This window comes from Cebidichthys violaceus, unplaced genomic scaffold (assembly GCF_023349555.1).
Source record: "Cebidichthys violaceus isolate CVI_PGR_0920_01 unplaced genomic scaffold, fCebVio1.0.p SCAF_17, whole genome shotgun sequence".
In the NCBI taxonomy this organism is placed as follows: Eukaryota; Metazoa; Chordata; class Actinopteri; order Perciformes; family Stichaeidae; genus Cebidichthys; species Cebidichthys violaceus.
Window position 1 is genome coordinate 3684043 of NW_027176340.1, and position 19333 is coordinate 3703375.

Below are 19333 nucleotides of genomic sequence, written 5' to 3' on the forward strand. Positions count from 1 at the left end.
TGACCTGAAATTGGAACGCAAACTTTATAGAGGGAATATCTTTCTATCTCACTTTGATAGGAGCGATGAAGCAGAAAGACACAAGCAGCGGATTTTTTTTCTCCCTCACCTGTTTCTGATTTAACATTCACATTGTCCGACTTACATGGGAAATTGCTATATTCTCCATACCCTATACTTCTTCAAGGCAGCATTTAATACTGTGTGGGTGGTCAGATAGCATCATGTTTGTTCATGGTAAGGAACAGCTGCTAACATTTGTCTTGTTACCTTCTCTTTCTGCTTTTGAGGTGCATTCCCTACAGTGACTTGCCTGAATACAGTTGTTTGTCTCCCTATCTAGATGACTGGATCAGCTTTAACGCAAAGCTGTTGCCATGTGCTTTTACGTTGATGGATTGAAAAAGTCAAAAGGTTTCTGAGAGGTAGTGTTTTAATCATTTTTTTTAAAAACAGCTTTGAAGGACATTTCAGCCTGACAGAGATGAGATGTAATGTAAAAAAAGATGCAGCAGACACAGTTTAGCACAACAAACAAGAACTGTCAGACATACAAGTTAAATGTAAGTTATTAACATGCAGATGCGTCGTATTGAAAAATGTATTGTAGCTTAATCTTATCAGCTTTAGGTTTGGTGAGTATTAAAAATAGGCCCTTTTAGTTCCTCTGTCGTGGTAATATTTAGCATTTTTCATTAAATGAACATGGTTTGTTCAAAGTATTTTTGGGCCAGTAGAAATGTCTAAAACATGATTTACATATTAGGCTACATCTTAGGAAACAGATGTGGAAAAGTCCAGTACAGCAGCATTCATATCCCATTTCCCCAGTATAAAGGAACAGTTAGTTGGAGAAATATACTTATTCACTTTCTTTATATGATAAGATCAAAACAATATCATCTCGTATGGAGCTAGAGCCCGAAGGCAGATAGCCTAGCTTAGCATAATGAGTGAAACTGTCTGCCTCCGCCTACAGACACTTCTAAAGTTCACGAATCAACACGCTGTATCTCCTTTGTTTAGGTGGAGTCCTTGAGTTATTTCTTGACAAAGCACATTTTATCCCTCTATCCAGTCTACATCTGTTGCCCAACAACCTCACAGTGGAGGCAACACTCTGGGACTTCACTACGCCCTGCTTTTGTGCAGTAACTCCACATGAATCCACAAATTGTTGTTTTTACATTTCTGTTTATGCACCAATTAAATGGGGGTATGCATGAATTAATGAGTGTGTTGACATCGAATGTATTTGAGAGAGACAGGCTAGCTGTTTCTCCCTGATTCAAGCCTTCACACTAGCTAGGCTAACAGGTCAAATATGCTCAAAAAGAAGAATGGTGTATTTCCCAGAATTTTAACTAAAAATAAATACATTTTAATAAAAAAAATTCTAAATCATTTGAGTATGAAATACAAATCTTTTTTTTTATCAATAAAACACGCAGGATTCCAGTGTGTTTCCATTTCACCACATCAGTAATTTACCATAAAAGGTCATAAAAGATTGCTTTTTTTTTCTGGTTTCATAATGGCCTCAGACAAGTGTTTAAGTGGTGCTTTGACTTCAAATTAGCTGCAGCAAAGGGGTGCATTTTGTGAAGGCAAAATGTACTGTTCAGACTAATTATAGAGAAGACACACTGTCTTGACACTTGTGCAAAACAGCTTGGGGGACGGAAGAACTTAAGCTTATACTTGCCAAAGGTGAATTCTAGAGGGGAATGCAGGGTCAGTGTTGATAAAATCCTTTTCTAATAATTCAATAAAACAGTAATCACGATGAGGACAGCAGGAAGCTCAGATAGCTAAGACCTGAGTGCTACTTCTGAACCACCTGCAACCAAAAACAGCATGTGATAAAAAAATCTTTGCAGAGCATAGAACTACTACTAAAGCTGTGATTTAAAAATATTAAGCTTGTTTGTGTGTGTAAACATTGAGCCAAAGACAAGTTGGAAATGAAATAGGAATGAAATGAGCCCTGCCATGCAACCTCTGGATCCTCCAGCCCCTGCGGAGCGAGAAGTGCAAACATCCAGGTGTCTGTTTCCAATCAGAGGGACATGGTGTGGTGATGCATCGCCCTCCCATCTGCTCTCTGGCTAAGCTATTACCGGCAACAACTGTAAGGCGCTGAGGTACCTGTCAGGAGATGTAGGAGTCTGATCAACTAAATCTTTCAGAAGACAAGAAATTTTGACCCAAGAGGAAGAAGGAGAGAAAAAAATAATAATGAATGACCGGAGGCGGACGTCAAAGTGCCAAACTACTCCTGGCAGGTCACAGTAATTAATAACTCATTCAGTGAGTCTCGGGATTCATGGTGGAACTAATGTGCTTATGAACAAAATGCAGGATATCTGTATCCTGGAGGTGAAACGGATGGATTTAGAAATAAAAAAAAAAAAAAATGTTGAATTGAAAGCTTTTTTCAAGCTATTTTTTAACTGAGCATTGCCTTGTGCTTGAGAAACGGATCTCGTGATTGGCTGCTCTGTACGCTCTTGCAGAAGGCACAGCAAGCAATTTATATGGAGCAAAAATTGATACTTGGAGCAAAATTGATACTTCAATGGATACAAAATGTGATAGTTGTAAACACAACATTTATATATATATAATCACCTTTAAAGTTGATACTGTGAATTTGTTCACAAACAGTTGCTTATTTACACATCCAGTATATTACAGAGCAAGATTATCATTCATTTAGACTTTTGGCAAATGTAAGTCCACGATTCGCTCTCTTTTAGCTCTGTTGTTTGTCTCTACTTTACGAACTACCGTTATCATTTTCACCCACAGCAGGCTGTTTTCAGTAGAAAAAGCCCTGATGAATCTACTGTATGCATCCACGCTGTGAGAGCAAAGGTCATGTTTCTCTTAAAAGGACTTAATGGGATACTTCCTTTCTGATCTGCTCAGGGACGCGCTGTTATCTCAGAAGACAACATGCAAACATATTCAATGCGCAGTTTCACGTTTTGAAACTGGTATTGCCGCACTCCCTCGACTCTCATCTCATCTGTTGAACATATAAGTGGAATTTCTGACTTTCAAGTATAATGTCCAGTGGGTCTGTTATGTAAATGGCCAGGGGCAGCACAAATTGAGATTTTGATATTGATACTACATGAAACAAATAGCTTGAAGCCTTGTTACTACATTACACTGCTGAGAGCTTCTCCAGTATCAATTTCATGGTCTCTGTTAGATATGAGATACAGATGTGGGATCTCTTTCCCACATTTGATATGTGTTATACATGAAATACTTGCAGCATGGGAATCGTTTATTTGCTTAGCCTCTTCTCTTCCTCTGGACAAGAAGTGGGCAGCTATAGTGGGCAGTGGCATTAAGCTGCATGAGTCTCATGGTTAAAAAGCACTGAGGGATGAAGGAATGTTCTTAAACATCCACGCACGCTACCACTGTTTACGCTATTTTCCCTGACCTTGTCTAAGGATACTTAGAGAAAATAACATTCTCAGATGTTGATTACATGTTGCTCCTTCATGCTTAACATTTTAATAACTAGCTTCTCAAGTTCAATTTGCTGTGCGCACAATTTGCTGGGCAGTCGGTTGCTCAGTCCACCAGTTTGGTCTCGACTGAATTATCTCAGCAACTATTAAATTTATGGTCATAACATTTGATGAAGACATTCATGGGGCCCTGAGGATGAATTTGGTGCTGCAGCGAAGCATCGGGTAAAATTTGAAATGTGCCATTTATGACCAAATATCTGCTAAACTATTGACATTTCCATTTACCTCAGCTGTACTTTATGTACCTCAGCTGTACTTTACCTCAGTTGTACTTTATGTACCTCAGCTGTACTTTACCTCAGTTGTACTTTATGTACCTCAGCTGTACTTTTACCTCATCTGTACTTTATGTACCTCAGCTGAACTTTGTGTTTAGTGCTAATAAAGGCTATAGAATGAAGGCTGGGACAGGGTCTTGATCTATGGGGTATGGCACAGGCGCAGTGTAGTTGTACCAGTGAGGTTTAAGGTGCTGGAAATAAATGGATGGTGTCTGCTCAGGTGCTCAGGTGCTCTTGTGCGCTGACAAGTTTTTTGGGTGTGCTTGAATGGATGATGGCCGATCTATAATTTTCAGACTGAAAGCATTTGTTTATGGTCTGTTATTATAGAGCTTTACAATAATTGCAGGATTGTAATTCTCCCCCATTAAGTGGGCTACCATGGCTCCCTCCCTGCAGATGCCTCAGTGAAACAAATCAATCATCCTATTGTTGTGTGATTGTGCGCCAGATAGTGAGTCTTTCAGCATGTGCAGACCAGATTTTACTGTGTTGTACTCGTCTTTTAACTCTGCTTGGTGCAAATTAGCGCAAATGTTAGCATGCTAACACTAGCTAAACTAAGATGGTGAACATGTTAAACACTCTCCCTGCTAAACATCAGCATTGGGAGCATGTTAGCATGCAGTCGTTAGCAAGCATGACTATAGACTCATTTATGTTCTTGTAATGGAGAAGTAATTTCAGTCCATTCAGCAAATCTATGTGGACTCAAAAAGGTGCAGTGGTCAAGCTAAAGATAAGGGTGCTTTCCTCAAGAAAGTGCACGATTTGGAAATAGTACTTTAGGCTTCTGTGGTCATGATGGGCATTACAGAGCATGTCCAACCTCATTTAGCTGGTAAAAAGGAAGTGTAGAGCCATTCACTTAACATGGGATCAGAAAAGAGCATCAAATTACAGCTAAATAACCATACAACCCTTTGTCCTACCAAGCATTTCAATATTTAGAATCTGTTACCATGAATTGAAGGTTGAGTTTTCCTTTATTCGCTTGAACAGTCACATGACAAATATTCCATGGGACTTCGACTGAACTACAGGCTGCTGAACCCAAGACAGGAGAGGGTGTAGATAGAGGTTGTACAAATGTAAATAGTTTAAAATGTATATAACATTGGTAACACTTGTGTACTTGAAACAATGTTGTATGGATTCCATTGTTTTCCAATTTTTGCGTTTTTCGTATGTGTCTTTTTTTAGGATTTATGGAATTATAATTGTGTTATACTGCACAAAAGACATTTTTGAGTTCTCACTACTTTTAGCCACGATTGTGCAGATTAAAGGTGCAGGATTTACATATTCCAGAGAAAATCGAGGCCACAGAGAGTAAAATGTGACAGGAGCCCAAAAACGCTGTGAAACTGCTTGGGATTCAGAGGGTTAATCTAATGTTTTTAATGGGGGAGTAATGCTTCTCTTTCTTTTTTTTTAGACGTTTTAAGGAGTCGGGCTGTCTTCACTTAAGAGCGGGTCAAATTTAGAATATTTATCTTAACTCTTGTGGTTGTGATTAGCCTGAGAGCTTTGGGGGGCTGTTGTGTTTGAATATGTCTGTGCAAATCTAAAGAGACAGAACTGGCGAAGCTGATTATGTTTGTTTATTTATCGAGATGTAAGAATAATACGTAATAATAATACATTTTATTTGTATAGCGCTTTACAAAGTACTCAAAAGCAGTGTACTGTTTTACACAAAAAACATACATAACCAGCTTCATAGGTTAAAAGCAGATTTAAATTGTGACGGAGGATGTCTGAGGTGCTGGAGGAAAGAGTTCCAGAGGGAGGGGGCAGCAGTAGAGGAGGCTCTGTCCCCCCAGGTGCGATGCTTGTTCAGAGTGGGGGGGGGGGGGGGGGGGGGGGGTAAGGAGGTTGGGGTCGGCGGATCTGAGGTTGCGGATATAGGAGCGTGTCGATGCAGGAGGTCCGAAAGGTATGAAGGGGCGAGGTTGTGAAGGGCTTTGTTTGTAAGGAGGAGAATCTTGAACTGGATTCTTTGCTGTATGGGGTTCCAGCGGAGGTTTTGAAGGACTGGGGTGATGTGATCTCTGGTGGGAGAGCAGACGGGCAGCTGAGTTCTGGATGTATTGTAGTTTGTTGATGATTTAAGAAGTTATTTAGGAAATTAACTGTAAATCAGGTGTTAAATGGTACAAAACCAAATACCACTTCCTGTTATGTACATATTAGGCGTCATCTCATGTAAAGTGACTTTATATCATACTGAGGTGTTGTGGGATGAATCCTTAGGTTAAAACTACGCCATCGTCCACAACTACTGGATGGATTAGGATAACATTTGTTTTTTTTGCTTTAAAGGATAAAGATTATTTTGCAGATCAAGCTTTCTACCTGAAATTCCTGGTCAGCTCAGTAAATATCTCATTGATCTCCATTGCAAAAGGAAAATCCTCGTCTAACACTCATCGCCTGAGGATTTCTTTAAGAATTCAAAATGCAGTCTCCATCTTGTTTCCATTTTACATGCTCCCAGTGTGATCTGTAAACACAATATCCTCTTTCCTTCGAACAATACACAGATGTGACTGAAACAAGTGAGCGGCCAAGAAATGTCTCGATGATGTGCGCTGCTCAATGTGACAGCAGTGAAGTAAGCCACAGCTAAACTGAATAAATCAGGTTTGAATTATTTTATAATGCAATCTACAATCTTGTTCTCTTGTTATAAAGGACACCAAATAAAAGGATAATCAATAATTCACTTTTTTTCCCAACAAAATCTGGTTTCTATACCTTTAATCATTACCTAAATGCAGCAGTACACAACATTGGGTAAATAAACTATGAAGAACATGAAGAAATATTGTGAACAATACAAATTCATTATTATTGGAAACTTTATTAACAAATCAAAGTAGTTTTTCCTTTAACAAGGTGAATTCCTCCAAAACTTAACTATAACCTTTTCGGTTTAACCTGATTCGGGGGGTTTTCGGGGAGATTTATCATATTTCAACCTCACTCTTGCAGTCCTTGCTATTGGCTGCCCAAGGCCATTCTCCATGCACTGTACTTACCACATTTCATGGAAGAGGGTACAGTACCCCGTTCCTCTTTGCACCTCCAACACATGTTATCCCAGCTCAGCCCCATCTGGTATAATTTACTGGATGTAAAGTAAATAGTTTTTGACTTCATACTGGATGTTGTTTAGCTAGCATTAGTGTGAGGAGACACCACAACCAGTTACTTGAAGAATTACTCTAAATCCCAGAGACATGACAGTTTGCATATGTCATTTCAATGCTACATTTTTGTCTTAAGAAAAACACAGGGGGGCATGTTGCTTCAGGTAATGGTGACATTATGGTGGAACACAACTCAGGAAGTTCAGTTGGAGTGAAGGAATCATGCATTTTGGGGGCTTATCTTATATTCTAAAACTCTTGCAAAAGTTATCGCTGTGGCAAATATTTGATCCTTGATTCTTATCAACTTTTTGGAGCCATCTGGACAAGTGTCATTCAAATAAATGAGAGGGGCTGCATTCATTCAAGCAGGACTGAAGCTGGTATGAACCAGGGCGGGATCTGAGAACAGGTTGTAGTCAGTCTATTGTCAGGTTTTATGCTGCAAAAAAACGGGAAAATTTGTTTAAATCGGATCAATTGGAAATAGTTATGTATTCCTCACAAGTGACATGAGGTCATCAAGTCGAGCAGGGTGCTAATTCAATCTCCCTCCAACTCACTTTGACAAGTCACTGCCTTGAAACGAGTTCACTCACAGGGAGTATAATCACATGTCGAGACAAATGGACTGGAATAAACAAATGACGTGTTTTGAGGATACGTCTGCGGTTAAGGTTAGACTGCACAGGAAAAGATAACTTACAATGTTTTATAAACCGTACAAACATTAGAGGGAAATCTTCAGGGTTTAATTCTCTCAAAGCCCTTTTCCCACTGCGTTTAACTTGCAAACCCTTTGCTTGGATGCATGTCAGTGATGTTCCATTACTTGAGCTCAGCTGCAGATGTCACAGATGCTGAGAGTATGTTATCCTCTAAGAACAATACCAGAGGCTAGTGGCATACACTGCTGTCTTATATATGCTTTGATGACTTGGCTTTTATCCCTGTTACTGTACGTTATGGAGCAGTTATATGGTTCTCATAGTTCATAATTTCATAGATTCCAAAGAAACATATGGTGAAAAAGGAAAATGATCCAAAAATTGCTGTAACAGACAACGAAAACACAACCACAAACACAACCACTGCACCGTGAAGAGATTCTGTACAGGATGAAACTTTCTCACCAATAGTGTATTAAATCAAACAACACTGAAAATATGAAAAGTTTAAAGGCAGGAAAAGCACACGCTCTTCATACGTTAACGTTTAGATGTCGGCTCCTCGGCCTTGGTAGCCTCCTGCTGCGCATGATGCCTCGCTGGCAGGGCTCACTGGGACCCTCTGGAGCAGCGTCATTAGTGATATTAAGGCTGATGTATTCCTTAATTGGCTGTTGTTATTATTATTATTATTATTATCGTCTGTTGTAACAATATAAAGGCCATCATGATTTATGTTGAGCGTATAGTTGTTGTGTCACACTTATGCAGGCAGAAGGAGGAAGACAACAGGAACTGAAGATATGCCACGTTGTGGAGTTTTGCTACTTTATTGCTACTCAGCAATAGCAATTAAGTATACTACTCATTCTGATTGTTACTGACCATATACAAGAAACAATGCATATCAAGAATATCATGCAATATGCAATCATTTGATATAGGAGTGCAGTATTACTGTGTCGCACCAAATGGTTCTTTTTTAGTGTTTTAAGTGATATAATAAATCCTCTTAGCTCACAGTTTGCTTTTTGCTCTTCTTTCGTTGGATACCTGACAGAGTAGCTGCTCAAGGCATGTTCCCTGCCTCTAGTGGGCAAAAGTGTATTTTTTTTTTTTTTTTATTATTTACAGGTACAGTATATTCTATCATGTAAAAAAGAAGAAAAAAAAAACATACACCAGAGGGGGGAAAAAAGTTGCCAACTGTATAACCGCCCTTAAATATGTCATAACCAACAGGCACATTTAAGTGGAAAAGGATTGTCTTTCAGAGACAACGTTTGTTTTGCTTTGCGGCGTTCACACAAACCCTGTGTTAGTCCCGCTAACATGATTCAGTTCTGCATGATTTCTGACCCTTCCACCACCACACACATGCTTTAGGTTAGGGATAAGAGAGTGACTGCTGGTTTATACCTGTGTGTGTGTGTGTGTGTGTGTGTGTGTGTGTGTGTGTGAGTGCGCAGAAAGGCAGCTGTACCAACACACCGGCCTGTTATCCTTGTATTGCAGTGGCCCTCGTGTGATCAGGCCTTCATTCAGCAGGATGCCTCAACACTTACATCACCAAGTCAAACGACTGTCACAACACGCCAACTGGATCTTGAAATGTGCTGATGAACAGATCAGGTGTAGATGCCAAGTGCACTTGAAGAGATGTCAGACCGAGTTTATGTGCGGTGTCTGTCTATTTACATGCCAGTCTCCATCCTGAAGAGCCTTCATCGCGTCACACATCTGTTTCAAGGTATTTTTAGTAAAACTACACATTTTTCACCATATATTTTCCAGTTCTATGGCATAAAGTGTGTGTCCCAGTCTGCTACCGTGATGTAGCTGCGCTGCTATTGCTGGAGTTACAGTAAAATAACCAAGAGCCTATTGTCGCATTAACAAAATCATACATGCACTGTAAGATCTACAGTATCCAGCGAATGTCAGAATCAGAATCAGAATCAGAATCAGAACCGTTTATTGCCGAGCACGTTACACATACAAGGAATTTGACTTGGTGACTGGTGCATAACAATAAACAATAATCAAGACATCATTTCAAAATAGAGAAATATTAAAATGTACAATATAATATAGTAAAGAAACAGATAACAGTACGTTAAAACAATATTATACAAGTGGCAAGTGTATTTCAATGTGGTGTTTGTTGTAAATTCTATTGAATCCACGTAACTGGTTATGTATAGATTTACGGTCAGAGATGAGGTTATATATACACAGTGCTTCGTAATGCAGCTCTTGGGGGTTTCTTACAAACAAAGTAAAGAATGTGTATGTTTTAGATACTTTGTTAATGTGCAGAAGTAAACAAAGTATTTCGGTCTCAGGTCGAGTTTGGGCCAATTTATTGTGTTCAGGTCCGGTTATGTTCAAATGCTCTGTGTCAGTGTGTGTGTGTGTGTGTGTGTGTGTCGTGCGTCGTAAATAGAACAGACACAGAGGGAAGCCTGGCAAGTGAACACTCAGTTATCGATGTAATACAATTTGCAAAGAGGGGATCTTTTCAAAAATACCCAATGAGTTGGTTGGAAATCATTTTTTTTATGGGAATGGTAAGACCTTCTGAGTTTACCGGCCACTTTCTTTCGATCAATATTTTGGGAAAGGTCAAAGTCAGCATAATATAGTCGAACAGATAACTGTTCGGCAGGTAGTTACCACAATTACTATGAAAAGCGGAATATGCCGATAGCGGGCTGCAGCAGTCATAGCCACTAAAATAGAGGCAGGTTTATTTTTAATGAAACCCGAATGTGAGAGGATCCGGGAGCTGAAACAGAGACGGTGTTATTCAAAGGTTTTCCAATTATTCCCAACTTCTCTTAATGAAATGTTGCCGTTGGATTTTATCTGATGGTATTCATTATTACTTCATAAAAGTCCAAATGTTTCCCATAAGGTGATGTTATGGTTTCATAAGCGAGACCTCCTTTGCTGTGAGTTTACGTAACATGCCATAACTTGTTTATGACCACGCTGTTAGATCATCTTACAAATTAGCCGTTAAGCAACTTTATGTACAACACAGCTAGTGACACCTGATACTGTATATGTTTAAAGGTGATATATAATATATATATATATATATATATATATATATATATATATATATATATATATATATATATACGACATTGGGCCAACAGTGCCAACAGCCTTAACAGTGCAAACGCTGTGACAATGCTGACTGAGCTAACAGTGTTTGCCTGAGGTGGAACTAGAAAATGGGTACTTTATTCTGCTTATGGTATAGCTATTCAATGTTCCATGTGTGTCGGTGCTTCATGCGTTGTGTGAGGATAAGTGATGTCAGCAGTTTAGAGGTCCTTTCTGTGAATGTAGGGTCCTAATAAAACGTGACATTTTCTGCTCAGGTTTTTGGTCATTTCAAACGAGTGGTTGTAATTTTATCGGCGCTCGGTAAGGAAAGTACACAAATCGAGATATATAGCGACTGTGGTGACCCCCGTTGCTTCCCAAAAAAGTCACCACGGTCGCTGGCATGTTTGTTTGGACGCGTGCTAAATAACAAAGTCCAGTTTCTAATATAGGCATTTTATTTCTCACATAAACAGAGGCCATCCACTTTATCTGTCGTTATCCATTTCCTCTACATAGAACCAAAAAAACCTTCATATTCATTACATGTCGCACGGTCCAAAACGGTTTGCTTCCTCCTGTTCAGCAACACCTGAAACCAATAACCCCACTGATTATATTACCTGTGCCTGGTTCACACCGGCACTACGCCCCCAAGTGGTGGGAGGTTGTACAAAAACAACAAAACAACAAAATGGCTCTTACAGCAACAATGAGTCAAAATGAGACGACAGTTGCTTATTTGCGTTGCCAAGTCAAGATCCGTGAAATCTGATCAAACCATAAACAAATGAATGTGTCTTGTGTGTAAAACATTAAATAATACGATACAAGTTTTCCAGTACTTTTAAACCTCCATCAAAGTTTTTTTTTAATGACATGTTTGATGATATATTGAACAAAATGTCTATTTTATCATATGAAGGTCTAACAGTTTACACCCCCTTACATTGATTCAGGAAAAATAATGCATGTCAATTACCAGGCATATGTCTTATATATGCCGCAATATTAATAGAAATGATCTTTGTACTTTTCTATTTGCTGAAAAAGGGGCCTGCAAAGTCAATGAATTATTACCCTTCATTCCTCTCTTTGTACGTTTTCACTGGTGGCTTTTTTTCAAAAAGATCTCTGTATCAGTAAGAGACGGTGTCACCGTATCTGCAGTAGTACGCTTTCCACTCTTTGATCACTTATTGAATCTTTAGTCCCACACGTCTCCTCGCCTGAGAGTCACCTGAAAGGCTTCCTCATCTGCGCCCAAGCCATCTCAACTTCACCTTGACTCCGGCAGGTCAACTTGCTTTTATTTTTTTAGGGGTTTTTCAGTTTAAGGGCCATGTGGTATGAATTACAAGGTGTTACTGTAGTTCTATTATCTAAGCCACAGACGGATAGCTGATGGCAACAACCCAGGATATCAGCGGGTTGTGCACTCGACTATTCACTGTGGACATCAAGACGTTTTAGCCTTTAGCCGTTCCACTGTGATCTATGACGAAGAAAAGAACGATTATTCAAGGAGAACAAATCCTTTTTAAATTAAAAGGCACAAACTCTTTTGTTTATTTGAATCTTCTTTGTCTGGTTGTAGTCTGCAGTACTTGACTTTGTCGGACTGTGTTTATGTGCTTCACATCAGAGCTGTTGGTGCACAGACACAGGCTTGGACTGGATGTTACATGGCATTCAACAAAAGAGACCTATTGCTCTGCCATTGTGACTGGTCAGATTGTATCTAGCACAAATCCAACGAGGCATCAACCAGGGCTATCCAGGTGAACAAATGGCTGCCAATACAACACCTGCAAGTGTTCAACTGGGCGTGAATAAACCAAAAGGAACAAACATTATATTCTGCACATGTGATGTTCACATGTTCAGAACAATAATCCGTGTTACTCAAGCAAAAGCGAAAGTCACCTGCCTCTATGTCGCTGAGCATAATAAGAAATATAGGTTAACTTTGAATGAGGAGATATTATAATCATGATTTATTTACGTTATGTCAGTTTCAGAAACATGTGCAGGGAAGGGTCTTTATTCTGTTCAGAAGGTTATTGTGAAAATGTTATGAAAAACAATGAAATGATTACTTTAGATTGAGTGAATAAATAAAGAGTTTCATTCAAAAACAATATCTGACATTTAAACAAAAATGAACATTTTGGATGGTTGTTTTATGTTATGTATTTTATTTGATATGGACATTAGAATTGTAACATACATTTATCCACAAGGACCAGATGCACTGTGTTAAGTGTTTGTATAGCGAAACGCTAATTCACAACACTTTTGTGTTTTTAAGATTCATTTTTTTATTTCGTTTTTTGAATGATATTTTGCTTCAATGTACTGCATGGGCCTGAAAAAAGGATGACTATTTTGAATAAGTATTGAATTTACTCTGGGATTCCATCCTTCGTGACATCACCTTTAATTATCCAATGCATTCAAAGAACCTGTTTCCAGCACAGCATCACAGTCTAAGCACTGCTCCAGATAACGTACTTCCCATTTGGGGGCTTTCTTTGGAAAACAAGGGACAATTTTAAACCCTGTAGGTTCAGAGTGGAATGTTCCTTCTTTTGAATCACTTCAAATAATGTAGATGCTAAACGTATTGACTCACTGCGTAATACAAGATAGCATCGCCCGAATGCTGTTAAGGGACATTTGATTTTACAAAGCAGTCACTCCTCAAAGTCAAAACCTAAACTCAGGGGAGGGAGGGAGGGAGAAAGAGTCTGCACATACTCAAGCCAGACAGTTTCCTTTAGAAGAAAAAGGAGATGAGGGGAGGGGGTTACTGACATTAGTAGGACATCCTTTGGGGCTACTGCAAACCAGATATCAATCTGTACGCAGAGAGTGGAGAGGACTGCGGTGCTCCAGGATCCCCAAAGGACCGTGCAAAGGATCTCTAGAAAGGTAGGCTTCGTTTTTAACAAAGTCACTTGTGTGTGGTTATGAGGTCATATTATTGTTTTACCTTTTTAATAGTTAAGAGGCTTGAATTTTCAATTAAAGTGTTACAATATGTTCCTCTGCAGAGAGAGCGCGGACTTTTGGATTAAACCGCGATTTAACCTGAGGGAAACTCACAAAAAGCAACCGTAACAGAGTGAGCTGGCAGTAAACTGCGAAGGGAAACTACACTACCAGCGGATAGCGGTCCTATTCTTTTTCTTTTTTTTTTGTGATGTGATCGCTGACCGCGCTGAAGTGGCGCTTTTTTTTTGCGCACGATGGAGGCCTTTTTACGCGAGCAGAATAGTGGGGAGCCGAATGTTTCCTGGAGCAACTCAATGACAAACGACAGCAATTTAGGAAACGCCACAGCGAATCCTTTGAAACGAAATGAAGAAGTGGCCAAAGTTGAAGTTACCGTCCTGGTTGTGGTGCTGCTGCTCGCTCTGACCGGCAACCTGTGCGTCCTGTGGGCCATCCCCACCACCAAGCACAGCCAGTCTCGGATGTATTACTTCATGAAGCACCTGAGCATCGCAGACCTCGTCGTTGCAATCTTCCAGGTCTTACCGCAACTCATTTGGGATATCACATTTCGCTTCTACGGGCCGGATTTGCTGTGCAGGCTGGTCAAATACCTCCAGGTCGTGGGCATGTTTGCGTCTACCTACATGCTTGTCTTGATGTCCATCGACAGGTGCTTAGCGATCTGCCAGCCACTGCGTTCCGTGCACAAGAGAAAGGACCGCTTCTATGTGGTCGCCTCGTGGATGCTCAGTCTGATATTCAGCACACCTCAAGCGTGCATATTTTCTCTGCGGGATGTCGGTAACGGCGTGCATGACTGCTGGGGGGACTTCATACAGCCATGGGGAGCCAAAGCATACATCACGTGGATGAGTCTCAGCATTTACATTTTCCCAGTGGCAATTTTAAGCATCTGCTACGGTTTGATTTGTTTTAAAATATGGCAGAATTTCAATTTGAAAACCAGAAAGGACCACTTCCTGGCTCTCACTCAAAGGCCCTCCAAAGGCGCGCGACCCCTCTATCGTGTGAGCAGCGTGAGGCTCATTTCAAAGGCAAAGATCCGCACAGTGAAAATGACATTTGTAGTGGTCCTTGCCTACATTGTGTGCTGGACTCCCTTCTTCTTTGTCCAGATGTGGTCTGCATGGGATCCTGCTGCACCAAGAGAAGGTAAAGGCATACTCAGTGTTGCTTTTTTAAAATTTTCTTTACCAATACTCAACAGATGCAGTTCTTGATTTAATGAAGATATTACCCACCTACAGCGGTGTGCCAAGTACTCAGTGACACGAGGAGTTATCTTTATACAAGATTCATATCGGTAAATGTATTGCCCAGAAACCATGTGATGCAAATCTGTTTCTCTACAATATTTCAGTGGCTCATACATGCAAATATCCACTTCGGAAAATATCATGGGAATTCAGAAACAATCCACTTCACTTCCAAGGCAGCACAATAGACTTCCCTAGAGTGAGCACAGATGAATGGGAGTGTCATTGGTTATCAGTTCAGAGACAGTCCTCGGAGCCACTGGGAGAGTAAATGGACCAGGACATCAAAGAGTTTCACTCTCTTTTCCCACTGGTGGTTTATGTAATTCCCATTTAAACTGCATAGTTTGTTCTGATTTACCCCTCGTATCTTTTGAGTGTGCCATTAAAAGGGGACAAGAGCAGGGGAGCAGATATGCTCCATGACCTTTCAAGTGGTGTTACCAGAGCAAAAATTGCACAAGTGTTCATTCAGAGCAGTCAGAGATTGAAGATATGTCTTAAATAGGCCAGATTCAGCCAAGCTAATCCATAGGCGTCTTCAAAACAGTTTTGTACAAATGAAGAAAATAAACACATTAAAGCCAAGAATGCACTCTACGCTACAGAAGTGGATGTTGTCAGAGGGGCCCTCATATTGATGGGATGGATGGACTCAACCACTATGCTTTAATCTTAGGCTATTTATATTTATATTTGTGACTGTTAAACATGTCATTGTAATAAAATATCTATTCATTTCACATTCATACTGAAATAGAAATATTGAACTATGTGAAATAGTGAACTCCTTGTAGCTGTCTTGTGAAAACCGTGTATTTCCCAAATGTCAGCTTCTCATAGACTAAGTAAATCATCTTTTTGGCAATGCATATCTAAACAATTAGATAACCCACTGGGTCATTCAGCTGAAGAAGGAGAATCATCCGATAAACTGATAAAGGAAAATCCTTCAGTTGAAAGCTTTGAAATCAGAAAATTTGGAGATAAGTCGTTTTCATTAGACTAATAAATTGGTTTCTGTATCATTGTTTAATGTACCCTTTATTACCAACAGTCGTATCGAACCATTGCACACTAAATGTAAATGAGAAGAACAAATTGAAGTAAACGAGAAGCAACAAATTGGAGAAAGAGGAAGAGAAGGAAAGACGGTATAAATTTGAAATATCTCATTTAAGGATTTGGAGTTTCATATAAACTGAACTGATTGAAAATGTAAATGTTGTTATGGATACAATTTGTTTTGTCCCGACCCAGTAAAGATAATTCAAGCGTTGCAGACTTCTTGCTTATCTTGACTTTATTGCATTCTCTTAATGTAATGTAGAGTGATGTCCCTCAGGTTAAGACTCCATGTCGGTGAGTTTTCCTACTGCTGAGTGCCGCTCAAAGGACACGCTTCACTTTTTGCGCTCATGGAATGTTTGTTTAACTTTTTATACTCAGAGCTATCTTTGGTGCGTATTCTTTATCAAACAAATTACGGCAATGTCACCACAGTCCTCCTTTTGAAATCGACATCACCCCGTTTCCATTTTTCCACCATCAATCTGAGAAGAGCTGCACTTACAATTACCGAAAAGCAGCCAAGATGAATGGTTTTCTTTCATTTCTGGCAGCACAAGAAAGGGGTGAATGCACTTCAAGTCAAAGTGAACTATACCAGAGCAAAAATAAAGACGTTTGAACGCTGTCATTTGGTATATATATATATATATATATATATATATATATGTATATATATATATATATATATATATATATACCTATATATATATATATACCTATATATATATATATATATATATATATATATATATATATATATATATATATATATATATATATATAGGTATATATATATATATATATATACCTATATATATCACAACTCTGGGCGGGCTGTTTAACTTATCTGTTGAACACTTCTCACAGTGTTGACGTGCCATTTGGTTGATACTTTGCACAGCACACCTCTCACAACGAAGCAAAGGACCTAGAGCCAGAGGACCATGAACAGAACAGGTCGGCAGTCTCACTTGAGGAGAGAAGAGGACGACGCGCACTAAACCTTTCACCCCATTAAGGATTAGAAAAACAAAAAAAAAGACATGGAAGTCTTCAATTTTCCACTGTTCAAATTAGCATTCTCCATCAATGTGCTCTTTGCCTCTGTAGATAACAAACGTAATCACTTGAATGAATGAGAAGAAGTCAGGTATATTTTTCCATCCTGGACAAGCCTCTTCTAAATGAAGCCATTCATCATGTGTGCGTCAGGCAGCTTTAGAATTCTATTTGTGTGGGATCCATCAACCTTCCATATTTGTCCTGGGATAATCCCAAATGTTTTTTTTCGCGTTGTCTGAAATGCTTCAACATGTCAGTTCCTATTTTTCTCTGTAAACGAGGCGCAATACAAGAGCTAGCTGCCGTGAACAAGGACTGATATTTAGAAGAAATGAAATCCAGAGTCCAAAGCTGTCCAGCGGAGGCGTTTGTGCTTGTGGCATCTTATTGTTTGTTTCATGTAGTTATGTTAATACATTTTTTAACAAGAGCTTACAGCCATGCTTGTGGCTTAGCCTGTTCGCACGCTAGCTAATTAGCACTACACATTAAATGCAGCCGAGGCTAGGGTTATAAACCAAAATATTGGCCAAATTAAAACATTGATCTGATGATGGTGCTAGATGAAAAGTTAGGGGTTCAAAGTTATTGTTATTCGTCCTCAGGTGGGACCATGAATATCCAAACAGATCCGATATTTGTTGAGACCATTCCTACAGCCAATGCTGTCAATGGTTAAAACTTTTAAAAGGACAAGCATGCACGTACACACACGCACACACACACACACACACACACACACACACACACACACACACACACACACACACACACGCACACACTTACTGAATCTGGACTTAAACCCACAGGTGATTACATCTTACTGGAATGGAGAAAAATGTTCTACTTTAGAGGCTCTTTAAAGATCCATCATTTCATTTTGGGAAATTGCTAATCCTATTCAGGGTAGTAGAGGGTTGGAGCCTATCCCAGCATGCACTGGGTGAGACGCAGAGTGCACCCTGCCTATATTGTCATAGACAAGGGTTATTTAAAGGATAAGGCTGGAAATACTCTGTGCTTTTTCTCCTGGTCAACATATCGCATGAAAAGACCAAAAGTCACGTTTTAGTCCAAATCTTGTATTTTTCTGGGATGATTTTTCAGCCTTGGATGTAATAGTGAGAAAATATAGTGTACGTGAGATTGACTCAAAAATAAACTACACTCACAGATTTACACTGTAAGAATTCATATTCACCAAAAACATCAATCGCATGATCTTCTCTGTCTCTCTCCTTAGACATGGCGTTCATCATCGCCATGCTGCTGGCCAGTCTCAACAGCTGCTGTAACCCCTGGATCTACATGTTCTTTGCTGGTCACCTGTTTCGTGACCTGATGCGGTGCTTCTCCTGTTGCTGTGGACAGTACCTGCCAGCCTCCTCCTGCAGCTGCGATCGACAGTGCAGGCACAAGAGCAAGTCCTCCGCTTGCGTCATCGAGAACACCAGCAGCCAGAGGAGCCTCACACACACATCCAGCATAGGGGGACTGGGACACTGAAGAGCCAGCTGATAGCCATCCAAGCTTCCTGTATAGTCGTGCAATCCGGCAATCATGGCAGATCCCCCCCCATCTCAGGCATTTAATCATCTGCAGCGGCACTGCAGTGGCCATAGCCGCTTTTCTTTTCTTTCCTTTTTTGTTAATTGGGTTAGATCAACAATATAAAACTCCTGTGCAGATCTTCACTGATGGATGCCCTTGGATTTCTCAAAACACCACTTTCATTTTGGACTCCCTCCTCCTGCAAATCATTTATCTTACCCCGTTGGCTTGAGCATCTCAAGATGTATCCTGTCAATGAGCATTTTAAAAGTTGTTTGTAGGTCTTGTTCCAATAGTTGTTGTTTTTTTCGTAATTTAACCTTAAAAGACAAGTAATTATCACAATAAGTATATTAATGTTGCACAAGTACATTCTTTTGACAAATCAGTCTTACAAAAATATATTTACTCCAACACCAACCAAAGTTACTATTACACTTGTTTACACCTTTAAGGGAGAATTACTTTGTGTATAAGCATTTTATTTTGTTATTATATTACATCGGTGTTTAAATCAAAATGTTGATATGCATGAATGATATTAAGGTTATTTATATGATATGATCTTGAGGTTTTTGCTTCATCCAAATATCTCTA

General features: G+C 39.6%; 1 protein-coding gene across 1 annotated transcript; it reads left to right on the top strand.

Annotated features, from left to right (window-relative positions):
* The first annotated feature begins 13656 nt into the window (after positions 1-13656).
* On the top strand, positions 13657-18988 carry oxtrb (oxytocin receptor b). Its single transcript, XM_068711708.1, has 3 exons — positions 13657-13709; positions 13832-14948; positions 18429-18988. Exons 2-3 carry the CDS (start codon positions 14027-14029, stop codon positions 18689-18691), a joined length of 1185 nt encoding a protein of 394 aa, XP_068567809.1. The 5' UTR covers positions 13657-13709; positions 13832-14026; the 3' UTR covers positions 18692-18988.
* Positions 18989-19333: the final 345 nt, after the last annotated feature.

Bases quoted from the DNA above. Each gene is read 5' to 3' on its own strand.
- oxtrb (XM_068711708.1), top strand. From the start codon at position 14,027: ATGGAGGCCTTTTTACGCGAGCAGAATAGTGGGGAGCCGAATGTTTCC. The intron at 14,949-18,428 runs GTAAAGGCATAC...CTCTCTCCTTAG, and splicing joins TCCTGCTGCACCAAGAGAAG to ACATGGCGTTCATCATCGCC.